Below are 13,602 nucleotides of genomic sequence, written 5' to 3'. Positions count from 1 at the left end.
ACAGCTCCTTCGCCAAACACTTAGAAAAGACAGTAGATGGCATTTCTGATAAAACCTTAGACTTGGGTCAGTATCGCGTGAAGAAGTAGGTAACTAAAATCGTGGCTTTTCACCTGAAGCAAAGTCTCGATATGGTGAATGTAAAGGTGAAGATAGCGAACAGTGATCAATCACAAAAAAACCAACTAGTAAGAGTTGGGCAAACACGGACCCCTGGATATACCAGAGGTGGGATCAAGTACCTAGGATGTGTAAGCATACCCTGTCGACCAGTCACACCCGCCATGAGCCCTATATCGTGAAAAGGTAAACGGAGGAATCCGGTGTCAAATCAGTGTGTAAAGTTTAATTCTCAACGGGACGTAAAGCAAACAAACAAATAGTTATTACTGCAGATTCACTGATTGATTTCATGTTGATTTAAACATATTCAAGCTTGATTCCTTCATTATAGACATTTGAAATAGCTCGCGTTTACTTGACAATTGCATTGCATGGAAAGTCATCGACATGATAACATTTATCCACATTCTTATCATAAAGTGAAAAATAACGTGATAACTGAACAATGGCCGTATTATTACCAGTATGGTTGATAGATGCATCTGCTGCACACATGCATTGTGCAGACATAAACTCCATGTCTTGATTATTAGTTCGAGACTTTCTATATCTATATATATATATATATATATATATATATATATATATATATAAAGCATAAACAAACAATTATAACACCCAACCTGACGTTTACCCCTAGGATCTAAACGATACATGTGAAAATCAATTAATTAATATATAAAGCACTAAATAATCACAACTAGGTACTGAAAATTTTCGCCCCAGCACGGGGTCGAACCAGCGACGTACGGCACCCACCGCCTAGCAAGATTGTCAAACCCCAGTGCGTAAGTCCACTCGTACGTCGCTGGTTCGACCCCGTGCTGGGGCGAAAATTTTCAGTACCTAGTTGTGATTATTTAGTGCTTTATATATATATATATATATATATATATATATATATATATATATATATATACGTCTTTGTCATTCATATCAGACGACTCAGCATGAAAATAATCAATACGATGTATTATAGGTTTAGCCATTATAATTTTATTGTACACTATAGATTATTTCAGAATGGCTACTGTTGTATATGAGGAGGAAAATGCCGAAAGCACGGCTCATGTTTACAGATTTTTTCCTCAATTATTAATCTGAAATGTGGCACAACCATTAATTTTGTCTTGAAATTTATCAATAATTTATCGCAGTATCTAATATTATTTATGACACGCCTGAATATTTAATTCATGATACCCCTACTTACGCAGTGGAACGAGATAGAGCGGATGAATTGCTGATTATTAAACGTGAATCGAAATCGGCGCAATGATACCTAGAATGGAGCGAAGCGTTGCACATCTGGTCGCTGGAATTCTAATAATTAAACAACTGAATTGTAAGTATCTAATATCAATATAACCGACTTAAACATGTTCTACAAAGTAAATGTATTGAATTGCAAGTGTTTAATATTACGACAACTGACTTAGTCATAGTCTTACAAAGTGAATATATTGAATTGTATGTGTTTAATATTACGACAACTGACCTAACCATAGTCTTACAAAGTGAATATATTGAATTGTAAGTCTTTAATATTACAACAACTGACTTAACCATAGTCTTACAAAGTGAATATATTGAATTGTAAGTGTTTAATATTACGACAACTGACTTAACCATAGTAGTCTTACAAAGTGAATGTATTGAATTGTAAGTGTTTAATATTACGACAACTGACTCAGTCATGCTCTAAAAAGTGAATATCTATATAATATTATATTATGTTAATAGTGAAATGTCGTTGAGTTGAAGTCATGTACTAAGAATGAACCCCCCCCCCTCCCCCTGAACTACCCGTTTTAGTTTTTACACATTTAGGATTTTTCCTCAGCTGCCCTTCCTCCGCGCCACTTTTTTTTTGTTTTGGAAAACGATGCTACGTACCTGTTAAGATATGAAAATAAACAACAACAAAATAAATTTCCTCGAATACCTAGATATAAAGAGTGACACCATACATGACAAACAGGGCCATTAAGAACTTCTATAGTATTTCAATAGTACACGCAGTCACTCACTTTTCATACGATTTGGTCTCCAGCACTACTGAAATTAGAGTTACCAGGTAGTGCAATGTTCCCTAGTCAGAAACTGGAGATCAAAGAAAAAATAGTGAATTAGCATGTACGAATATATCACAGGCAATTAATCTAGCGTTGCTCAGAAATGTAGGGATGGGGATTTAATTTAGTGTTGCTTAGAACGGTAGGGATGGGGATTTAGTTTAGTGTTGCTTAGAACGGTAGGAATGACTCTGAATTGCTTGTGGTTACTGCAATATTTATGGTGGTACAGTATTTCTTTGCAAATTATTTTTCATCACACAAGGTCAACATGCGGGGGATAGTTATGCCAACATACAATATATTCATGTTAACACACCTTATAGAAAAATAAAATATTCAGTTAATTCATTTCGAATGTGTGATCTCTTCCTTGAAATATGCAACTCATTAATGATGTTGAAAGCGTTTCGACAAATTTTATATACTATTGAATGAATAGACGCATGAAAATACCATGGACACATGGTACACCGGATGTGATCCGGGTAAGGTAATGGAGAGTAGATGGATTGTAGATATTCTTATCCGATTGATTGGTTTTTCAAGTGAAGGAGAAACAAACTGATACGGTTGGAAATGGAGATGCGTACAATTCGGTATATTCGCATTGTAGATCATGATAATGAAATTTACATTTTTGTGTAGTGGAAAAATTACAGTTTTCGTAGAAAATAAACCCCCTCATAGACTTGAAATAAGATAGTCAGTTAACGGTTTTATTGTCGTAAAAGCAAAACAGAAAGTGTAGAAATAGTAGGAAGATTCGCCGGAAAGCCGTAAAATAGGTCTACATTTAACAGCTGTTTTATGGCAATAACAAACATCTAATCAAGTCGAAGACATCCGATATTTTCTCAATAAGTATGACATTTTAAACCCATTTATTTATTTTTTATGCGTATATGTATCATTGTTCTGATAATTTAATGATTACTGTGGAATCAGAATTCGTGGTGGCTCAATTTACGTGGAATTCCTGGGTACCCCTCACCCACGAATTTACATCCTCAACGAATAAAGACAACTAGTATACAAGAATCTTACAAATATATAAATCCACGAAATTACGTCCCCACGAACTCGTAAAAATTTAGAAATCCACGAAAATTGGCCCCCACGAATTTAAATGATTCTACAGTAGTCGGTGTATATTGGGGAATAATCAACGCGGCATTTTCTCTGATCTCGGCAATAATCGTAGGAGAATGATTATGAGCACATACATGTACCACTTATCAATATGTGGTCAAATCATTTATATATGCACATAGACCATGCAATCTGTAATTCTAAAATAAAACTTCCTAGAAATACTGTACTTAAGTTACTGGTGCTTCAAAGTACCCTGACTTGTCTCCATAATTTCTTTCACTGTATATTTAATTGTTTCACTGAAGGTCAAATCTGCAATTTGGGGATGCATCATAGAATGGGAACCTCTCTATCGACAATATACGTGTATAGTGGCATCTCCAAGACTACGCCAGAAAAAGCCTTGGATGGAAAATATTATGTCCATCATCTGGACTGTGCAAACTCAGATGATACTAAAGCTTATAGAGAAGCTTGGTGGGAGGTCACCTTGAAGTCCATCTCAAAGATCTTCAAGGTCAACCTTGTCTTCAGGGAGGTCTGTGAGTAAATTACGGAATACATTCGCACACAAAATTATCTTGGAGGTCAACATATTTATTTTATTGCACGTATCACATTATTATGTCTCTCCTTCCCAGAAGGGAGACATATTGTTTTAGTGTGAATTCTTCTTCTTCCGCTTCTAAATAATGAGTGTTTTGGGCATTTCTTTTGTGCCGAACCATAACTTTTTTGTCTTTTGACATACATTTAGGCCTTTGATATTTGGTATATGGGTATGCCAGGATAAGACAGTGTGTCATGTGCCATTGTTGATGACCTTTGACTTTGATCTTTTATGTAAAGGTCAATTAATAGAATGTTTTGGGCATTTCTTTTGTGCCAAACCATAACTTTTTTGTTTTTTGACATAGGCCTTTGATATTTGCTGTGGGTATACCATAACAAAACAGAGTGACGCGTGCCATTTTTGATGACCTTTGACCTTGACCTTTTATGTAAATCAAATGATATAATTTTGGGCTTTTCTTTTGTTCGAACCATAACTTTTTTGTTTTTTTACATAGGCCTTTGATATTTGGTATGTGGGTATACCATAAGACAGTGTGTCATATGATATTTTTATTACCTTTGACCTTGACCTTTTACGTAAAGGTCAAATGATAGAATTTTAGGCTAGGCCTTTGATATTAGGTATGTTGGTATATTACAAAACAGAGTGTTGTATGCCATTTTTCATGACCTTTGGCCTTAACTTTTTACGTAAAGGTAAAATAATAGAATTTTGGGCATGTTTGTTGTCCATACCATCAACTTGTTTGAAGCTCATGTGCATATAGAGGAATGCTATGTACCATAAGATGATCCCTTAAAGATGTTTTAAAGAACTATGGAAAATGGAAGGGGAGAAATCACTTTTAGTGTGCTAAAACAATTCTTCCTAGTTTAAGTTGCGGCCCAGAGACAATATTCATTATTTATCAGGTAAAGTTTTACGACACGGAGACATTATTTGTTGTGTAAATCAAATGTAGGTTTACGATTTAAATCATATAAAAATGAAACAGGCAAAGGTTTTGGTTGTCTGAACTTAATTCTATAATTTAGGTCTAGAATTCAAAACCAATGAGGGGAGGAGGAAAAAAATATGAGCAAACAAAAGATGCAAACGACTCTTTCATCAATTAATTTAATCTGTTTAGAGATATTGAAAACAGGGTATTCTTGGACGTTTAGGAAATTCCAAGTTAAACAACCCTTCACGTGGTTCTACACATGTATTCCACTATTGCAAACCATTACAGGTATCTTTATTAGAGTGAGTTGAGTATTTCCGTAGATTAAGAATGCCTGGAGATAGTCCAGTTTCATCCTTGTTGGTTTTGTAAAGGCCGGACAAAACTATCTACATTGTAGTATACCAAAACAAGTGGACATTTTGGAAACACATTTTTCGTGGTTTGTTGAAAGAGAAAGGAGTCTCTTTCCCAAATGTAGATTTTTAAATGTTACAGAGAAAAGGAAACGAAATTTTCTGTAAGATTGGCAACCATGGCGAATACTCACAGAGACCCTGACCAAACAAACGGAGGTCCCTATTTACATGTAGTCCCTCATCTCTAATTCTAAATCTACCGACAACTTCAGTAATAATGCATATTTCTTTTTGTATAAAATACCTGGCTCAACAATGATAGCTGTTTGTTCTAAACTTCGTCTTCATGTATTTGTGAGGAAGGGCATTGTAGTCTCAGCTGGAGTAAATACATAAGCGATAAAAATCATTTTCGCTGTGTTTGACAAAGTAGTGTTTTAGTTTGTAATTCTACAGTTAATTAAAACCAGATAAAAATTTCCTTTATTTCATAGATTTTTTTTTCAATTCATTTAGGAATGGAAATACTCTTAACTCATTTAATTGAAAAGGTAGCGATATTTATGTTAACCATGACGTTATTTGCGATTTTTTTTTTTGTAAGAAACAATGCTATCATGGTTAATCTATTCTAAAAAGAAAATTACATGAGATATAAGGAAAACTGAATGTGTTCTGACAGCAACAGGTTATCGGCACCCTACATATTGAATATGATGACATTTGAAAACAGGGCCGATTTTGACAACCTTAATATACAAAAATTACCAAAGAGACATTCTTGCTGCAAGTGTTGTGCTTCATTTTGACAATCACCCTCTTACACCAAGGCCAGTGTTCATTGTTGACAATGCAAGACCACGTCGTGTTCGTTCTGTGAGAGAGAGTCAGTTACCATACTGCCATGGGCTGCTTCGAAGTGCAGATTTGAACCCTAAGGAGCACATTTAGGACATCATTGCTCGCCGAGCTCACTCAAGGACACCGCCAAATCAAACATTAGATGAAAGGACACTGCATCAGTAGTGGCCAGCTCTACCATAACATCAAAGTCTACGCATATAGTCCGTCATTCGTGTAAACGGAAGTGACACTAAATACTGAAAATAACCTATTTAGTATGAAGTTTAAATTCATCTTATAGTGTGAAATTCATGAAATTCGTCTTATAGTGTGAAATTCATCTGATAGTGTGAAATTCATCTGATAGTGTGAAATTCATTTTATAGTGTGAAATTCATCTGATAGTGTGAAATTCATCTTATAGTGAGAAATTCATCTTATAGTGTGAAATTCATCTGATAGTGTGAAATTCATTTTATAGTATGAAATTCATCTGATAGTGTGAAATTCATCTGATAGTGTGAAATTCATTTTATAGTGTGAAATTCATCTGATAGTGTGAAATTCATTTTATAGTGTGAAATTCATCTTATAGTGTGAAATTCATCTTATAGTGAGAAATTCATCTTATAGTGTGAAATTCATTTTATAGTGTGAAATTCATCTTATAGTGTGAAATTCATTTTAGGCTAAAATGATGTGTTGCGATACGTTTTGATGTGTATATGTAACGTTTTTTGCCCTGTAATCGGAGATTAGAGGACATATATATTATATGGTCTGTCCGTCTGTCCACAACCTTGGCCATATGCTTTGAATGCTTAGTGCTGGGGCTTTCATATTTAAAATGTGTATTTTTTGTGATGAGACCTTTCTTTTAAAATAGTACCAAAATGTTTGACCTCATGACCTTCAATTTGGAATTTGACTTACTTTTGAAAAAACATTAACCTTGACCATACCCTCAATCTAATTAAAATTAGATCTTTGATGCGCTCATGCGCTCAAGTGTGTAGCGATTGCATGAGCGGATCAAAGATCTAATTTTAATTAGATTGCCATACCCTTTGATAGCTTAGTGCCAGGACCTTCACATTTCACACATGTATTTCGTAAGGCAAGACCTTTTTTGTGGTACCAAAATTTTTGTTCTCATGACCTTTACCTTGGAGTTCGAACTATGTTTTGAAAAAAACTTTGACCTTGGTCATACATTCTGAACGCTTAGTGTTACGGCTTTTTCAAATGTGTATTCCTTGCGACAAGGCCTTTCTTTTAATACCAGAATTAATTACTTTGCTGACATATGGGGGCATCAGTATTTCACAAACCCATCTTGTTTTTTAAGCTTAAAAAGGGTCATGTTGAACGGCCATTAAAGTATTTATAAGCATTAAATAGGAGGTATATATATTCATTTGTACTTTTAATTATTATTGCATGATAACAACATGTGTTTTACTCCATTGCTACACATTTCAGCACTCGTAATTTGTGATGTATAATTTTCATTAAATAATATGAGTGAACAATTATCGTCAAAAACATAATAAATCTCATTTTTATACTGAAAAAGAAATTTGATACATAATTCGAAACTATCTCTTGCTACTGTACACTACTTAACGTACTGCGTACCTCTTTCAGGGGGATATATATTGCTTTTGTACTTTCTGTCCGTCCGTCTGTCTGTCACAAAATCTTGTGAATGATTCTTCTTCTATATAGCTTATCGTATAAACTTGAAACTTTGCACAATGTTTTATTCCCATTTGTAGGTGTGCGTATTTATGGGACAGGAGGATCCAATTATTTTCCTAAAAGTTATAGTGGATCTAAGAGGGGTGGAGGATGTTAAAATAGCTTGTGAACAGTTCTTCTATATGGCTTATCCGATAGACTTCAAATTTTGTACAATACTTCAATGCCACTTGCAGATATGCATATTGTAGGGACAGGTGGATCCAATTGTTATCCTTAAAGTTATAGTGGATCTGAGGGGTGAAGGGTGTAAAATAGTTTGTGAACACTTCTCCTACGGGGTTTATCGGAGTTCATAATGTCTATGTTCCTGCTCATGCTTTCTCCTCCATACCATACAGTACATTAAGGCGAGAAGGTTTCATTTGGAGCACTTCCAATTTTGGGAACTGGGGATGCATGTATTTTTCATAAAAACAATATCTAGTTGAATATTGCCATTCTAAGGTACGTACTAAATTTAGACTTTGTCGGGAAACGAACTCCTTACGCAGACCTAATTATCTCATTTTATTTTAAGACTTGCGCACTTCCAATCCTAATGAGAGTTCAACTCGTATTCTGTACCTGTCACGAAGTAAATAGAGAATATGAAACAATAAAATGATTTTTTTAAAATAGCGTCTAGTACCTTTTAACCATTTAGGCTGAGCCTTTCCGCTTGCAACTTCCCACAAAGAAACTGACTACTTTAAAAAAATATATATAACAGTTTGACATTAAAATTCCTCATCTGAATATGCACTAAACTTTTCACTTGTGCCATTTATAGTTGTCCGCCATGCTGGTTATTACCTCTTCATAACAAATCAGACAGTGAACGCTAGTGACTTGATCCATCTTGACCCTGTGTACCATGACGAGGAACCAAGTCCAAGCCAACAGAACACCATCATATTCCCTGCGGGTCACAGCGGTGTTCAGGTGTATCTCTACATCAACCATTCCAACCCTACCACCACCAGCCACGCCATCATTGAGCCATGTGAGGTGGAAATTTACGGTAATCGTCTTTTTGTTATTATCAGAAAACAATGCTTAATAGTGGTATTGCTGTATGACCCTTCATTAATTGATTTTGTATCCCAAATTAGTGCTTTCCCTTCTCGAAATTCACGACCAAATTTGCATGATATGAATGAATGAATATTGTTTTACGTCCCTCTCGAGAATATTTCACTCATATGGAGACGTCACCACTGTTGGTGAAGGGCTGCAAAATTTAGGGCTATGCTCGGCGCTTATGGCCATTGAGCAGGGAGGGATCTTTATCGTGCCACACCTGCTGTGACACGGGACCTCGGTTTTTGCGGTCTCATCCGAAGGACAACCCCATTTAGTAGCATCTTACAACAAGCAAGGGGTACTGAGGATCTATTCTAACCCGGATCCCCACGACCAAGTTTGAACATTTTCAATTTGATCAATAAGAACGAGTCGGTGTAATATTGATCAATAACATCACTTGTATTGTATAAAACGTCATCATGTTATATACAGAGTAAATCAGTCGTTAATTATATGATAGTAAAGAGCATATGAAAAATCATATACATATACTGTGTGTATATTTTCTATACGATTTTGACAGCAATTGTATGTGAACATTATATACCGGTACCGTCTCAGTTCCATTAATACAGGACACTGTAGTATGCTGTCAGCTGTTTCAAAACATTCAATGTTTATTTTTCGAAGTCCATTGACTTGATAGTACGCATCAATGTGCAGAAAAACTGAATAACACATATTAGTGTATATTTACATTTAACTGGTAGCCTAATAGTCAGGCCGTTCGCTTCGCAATCGAGATGCATGTGTTCGATTCTCGATAATGGTGATTTCCGTTCGTACCCGAGCAAGAACTCGGGCTACCCAAGTTACAATCAAACGGGGAATTTCAACTCTTGTATGACGCATTTTGACATTTGAACTCTACGAAATTGACCCTGCCTTCTACAAGGTTAGTGTGGTAGCAATGCATGTATGTTGGTCTTGTAATGACACTGCGCATGTGTTAGTTTTCAAATGATGGACGTGATTGGTTGGAATATTATACATGGGAGAAAGAAAGAACATTGGAAGTCGTCTAGAGGTAGTGACTCTTCCTGTACGAAGCGCCTGGCGTTAGAAGTGAAATTCACGGGTCTGTCGGAAATGACCTTAGAAACGGAGGTCTGTGTTACGGTAGGCGTTAGCACTAAAAAGAATTCTCACTGTCACAGCCTTGAGTGGCATGCATAGTTCAAAAGTTTTGATTTGTCGTCCAAAGCATTAACATTAAATTTAGCTTTTGTCTTTTAAATGACATCTCATTCTTAGAAATTCTCGAGAAATCTCTGTGCTTGTCACTTAAAAGTAACTCGTCAGATTGACGTCAATGTTTTGATGTTATTGCGTATTCACCATTTATGAAGAATTGATATCTCTAAAGGGCGATTATATGGATTAGCAATAATTCTCTTGCCAAAGGGTGCGTTACGCAAACCTCTGCCAACACTTTGTACACGATTCTTGTAAAACACGATTTCCCCATTTTTAATGTTTACAATGCATAACTAAGGTATTTCTAATGGTCAGCAAAATTTTGAATTTCAGTTGTTGACTGAGATTAATAGAATCCTTCATTAGTACAAGTGTGGGATAGGAAAATCCCACCGAGAGGACAAGATTCGCAGTCTAGGACGAGGCTGTGCCGAGTCCTAGACGGCGAATATTGTTCCAGAGGTGGGATTTCCTTATCCCACACAAGTAAATAATGAAGGATTATTTTTCTCACATTTTACCTACAGTTTAGTGCATAGATTTATGAGCTATGAGAAAATTTTAAATTATGAAAATCCTCATTTGAACTTCAATGCAAAAAACTAATTAGATAGGCAGAAAGATCATACCCGAAAATGGTTTACACTGTAAGTGTAAACTAAAAAACCCAAGGTTGTCCACCAGAATGTATACTACATTAAAATTTAAAGGAAGCACTGCAAAATATTTTACTTCACCGTGTAACGTAAATCTTCACCGTATAACGTAAATCATAGAAAATATATGACGTCACAATCAAATGACGTCGCAGCAGTGTGAGACAGAAAAATCTCACATGGGTAAAGTCGATCTCACACTGGTGATAATGTGAGAAACAACACTCACAATTCTTTGTTGTGATTGAATCCAATAACCAGCAGAAATCAATATGTTTTCGGACACAGATGTTCTTGCCTCGCCGACCATTTAGGATTTTTGGTGCTTTGATAAAGGATGACTGTAGACTTCAGGGAAGATATTTTAAAATCGTCAATGAAAAACTAGAGATTAGAGTTAAGGTTACAGAAAAACGTTTACAGGAAGAAATTTTTGAAACACGATTTTACAAAACAAATAATGACAGAACTAAAGTTTCAATTAAGAGTTTTTTATCAATGGTTGAAGAGCACATTTAGAAGATAGGAATAATGAGGAAGTCGCAATTATTACAAAGAGTCGCACTCTCATTGAATTAACATTTTGGCAAAACCTCTAAAGGTTCAGACTCTGAAGAAAAGAGTGCTTCAGAGTTTCAGTCTTCCCTTTCCTCAAGTCTCCACCTCATAGTGGTTCTACGATCGGTCCAAGGTCGCGACGTTTTGAAGGTTTCTCTAGCGTAGGATCACTTCCTACAAGTACTTGGTGTAAGATAAAATGTCATCTGATTAGTCAATGTACTCGTAAAGCTTAAGAGAAAAACTGACCTTGACAAACCACAGCCATATATTATAAGGCATTTACAAAATTGTTCTGACACTCTTCATGTTCAGGGTTCAAAGTCCGATTCTATGGATAATTATGAACCTTTTTTTGTTTCAGAGATTTCTTTTCACTCAAACACTTAAGTGAGGTTAAATCTGTTCCGATTTTGAGAGATATTATCACAGCCCAGACTTTGTTATTGGAGATTGTGTTGTCTTAGTCTGAGGAGACTTCTGGTGGTGAATCATTTTTATTACAGTGGTGAAGCTAGGCGTCATTGATATTCCCCTACATAGAATTTATCCGAAATCAGATTTAATTACTGGACCGATTATCGTAAGTCTTTGACCTATTCTTTCTGTTCAAGACTTTTCTTTGTTGCGAGGCAACGACTTATCTGGTACCAAATATGTACCTGATCCCATAGTTTGTGAGAATATGACATCTAATCTTATCCGATGATGAGGACAAAAAATATATCCAACCTGTGTTGTTACCAGAGGGATAGTCAGAAGACGCGAAATTGAGACTGACCACGTTCCAGCCATCTCATGAAATTTACTTCATTGACACCTATTTCTTTTTTACTTTCATGGCAGTTCACCGGTTATGGAAGCAAGTGAGATCAGTCATTTAATAGTAATTTTCCGTCGAAATTCAGAAATTATAATAGTCCCAATCCGCATTTAGACCAAGGCAAAGACATCCTCAGCTAAGAGCAGTTATTTTCCGTGCAAAATAAGGACCCTGATATCATTCAACTTAGTAAAAGGGCACTTCCACCAGAAGAGGCTACCAAAGTCGGTGAGTGCTTCCACACCAAAGACGGGATCCTTATGCATTTCCACCGAAAGAAGCCGACAAAGTCGGAAAGTGCTACTACCTGAAAGACTGAATCCTTATGCTAAAATGATGACCACCTACATGCATCATCCCCGCACATAAAGTATGGCTAGTAGTTCACCAGATATTGGTCCCAGTAGTAGTTCACCTTTGTTAACTGACCTGTTTTTATATTCCTATGAAGCAGAATTTATTCAAAAACTTCTACGTGAGAAGAAAAAAAGTCTTGTTGTGGCCTTCAATTCGACATTTAGATATATCGACGACGTATTATCTATTAACAATAATAATTTTCATCCATATGTCAATTCAATATATCCCATTGAACTCGAAATAAAAGACACCACAGAGTCGTCCTCTTATGCTTCAAATTTAGATATTTTATTGAAAGTAGATATTAATGGCGAACTAAAACTCAACTTTATGACAAACGGGATGATTTCAACATCTCCATCATCAACTTCCCATATTTATGTAGCAATATTCCATTATCACCCGCATATGGTGTTTACATCTCTCAACTGATTCGATACCCAAGAGCTTGTTCTGTGTATGGTCAGTTTTTAAATCGAAGCAGGCTACTGACAAACAAATTAATGGTGAAGGGGTTCCAACAGTCTCGTTTAAAGCCAGCATTTCGCAACATCTATGGTCGTTATAACGATCTAGTTTGCCAATACAACTTATCATTGGGTCAAATGCTGTCTGACGTGTTTCATGCCGATTGTTAGGCCGTTCTTGGCACACTTATTTTGACTACGGACAAATCTGTTCACTTGATCAAGATATAGGGCTCATGGTGGGTGTGACCGGTTGACAGGGGATGCTTACTCCCCCTAGGCATCTGATCTCACCTTTGATGTGTCCGGGGGTCCGTGTTTGCCCAATTTTTTATTTTGTGTTGCTTGTGGAAGTTATGAGATTGATCACTGTTCTTATCTTCACCATTCAGATAATGGACCCAGTAGTAGTTCATCAGATAGTGGTCCCAGTAGTAGTTCATCAGACAGTGGTCCCAGTAGTAGTTCATCAGACAGTGGTCCCAGTAGTAGTTCATCAGACAGTGGTCCCAGTAGTAGTTCATCAGACAGTGGTCCCAGTAGTATTTCACCAGACAGTAGTAGTTCATCAGATAGTGGTCCCAGTAGTAGTTAACCAGACAGTGGTCCCAGTAGTAGTTCATCAGATAGTGGACCCAGTAGTAGTTCATCAGATAGTGGTCCCAGTAGTAGTTCATCAGATAGTGGTCCCAGTAGT

At 36.2% G+C, this 13,602-nt stretch overlaps 1 protein-coding gene across 1 annotated transcript in view; it reads left to right on the top strand.

Annotated features, from left to right (window-relative positions):
* Positions 1-1,356: 1,356 nt before the first annotated feature.
* Positions 1,357-13,602, top strand: part of LOC125683012 (uncharacterized) — a 37,461-nt gene continuing 25,215 nt past the window's right edge. Inside the window, exons 1-3 of the mRNA XM_048923673.2 lie at positions 1,357-1,468; positions 3,599-3,835; positions 8,549-8,779. Coding sequence (XP_048779630.2) covers positions 1,399-1,468; positions 3,599-3,835; positions 8,549-8,779 — 538 coding nt within the window. The 5' untranslated portion in view covers positions 1,357-1,398. The remainder of the gene's footprint in view (positions 1,469-3,598; positions 3,836-8,548; positions 8,780-13,602) is intronic.

The sequence above is a fragment of the Ostrea edulis genome, chromosome 6, assembly GCF_947568905.1.
Source record: "Ostrea edulis chromosome 6, xbOstEdul1.1, whole genome shotgun sequence".
NCBI classification, from domain to species: Eukaryota; Metazoa; Mollusca; class Bivalvia; order Ostreida; family Ostreidae; genus Ostrea; species Ostrea edulis.
The sequence above is the reverse complement of the archived record's forward strand: the minus strand, read 5'-3'. Positions and strand labels throughout refer to the sequence as shown.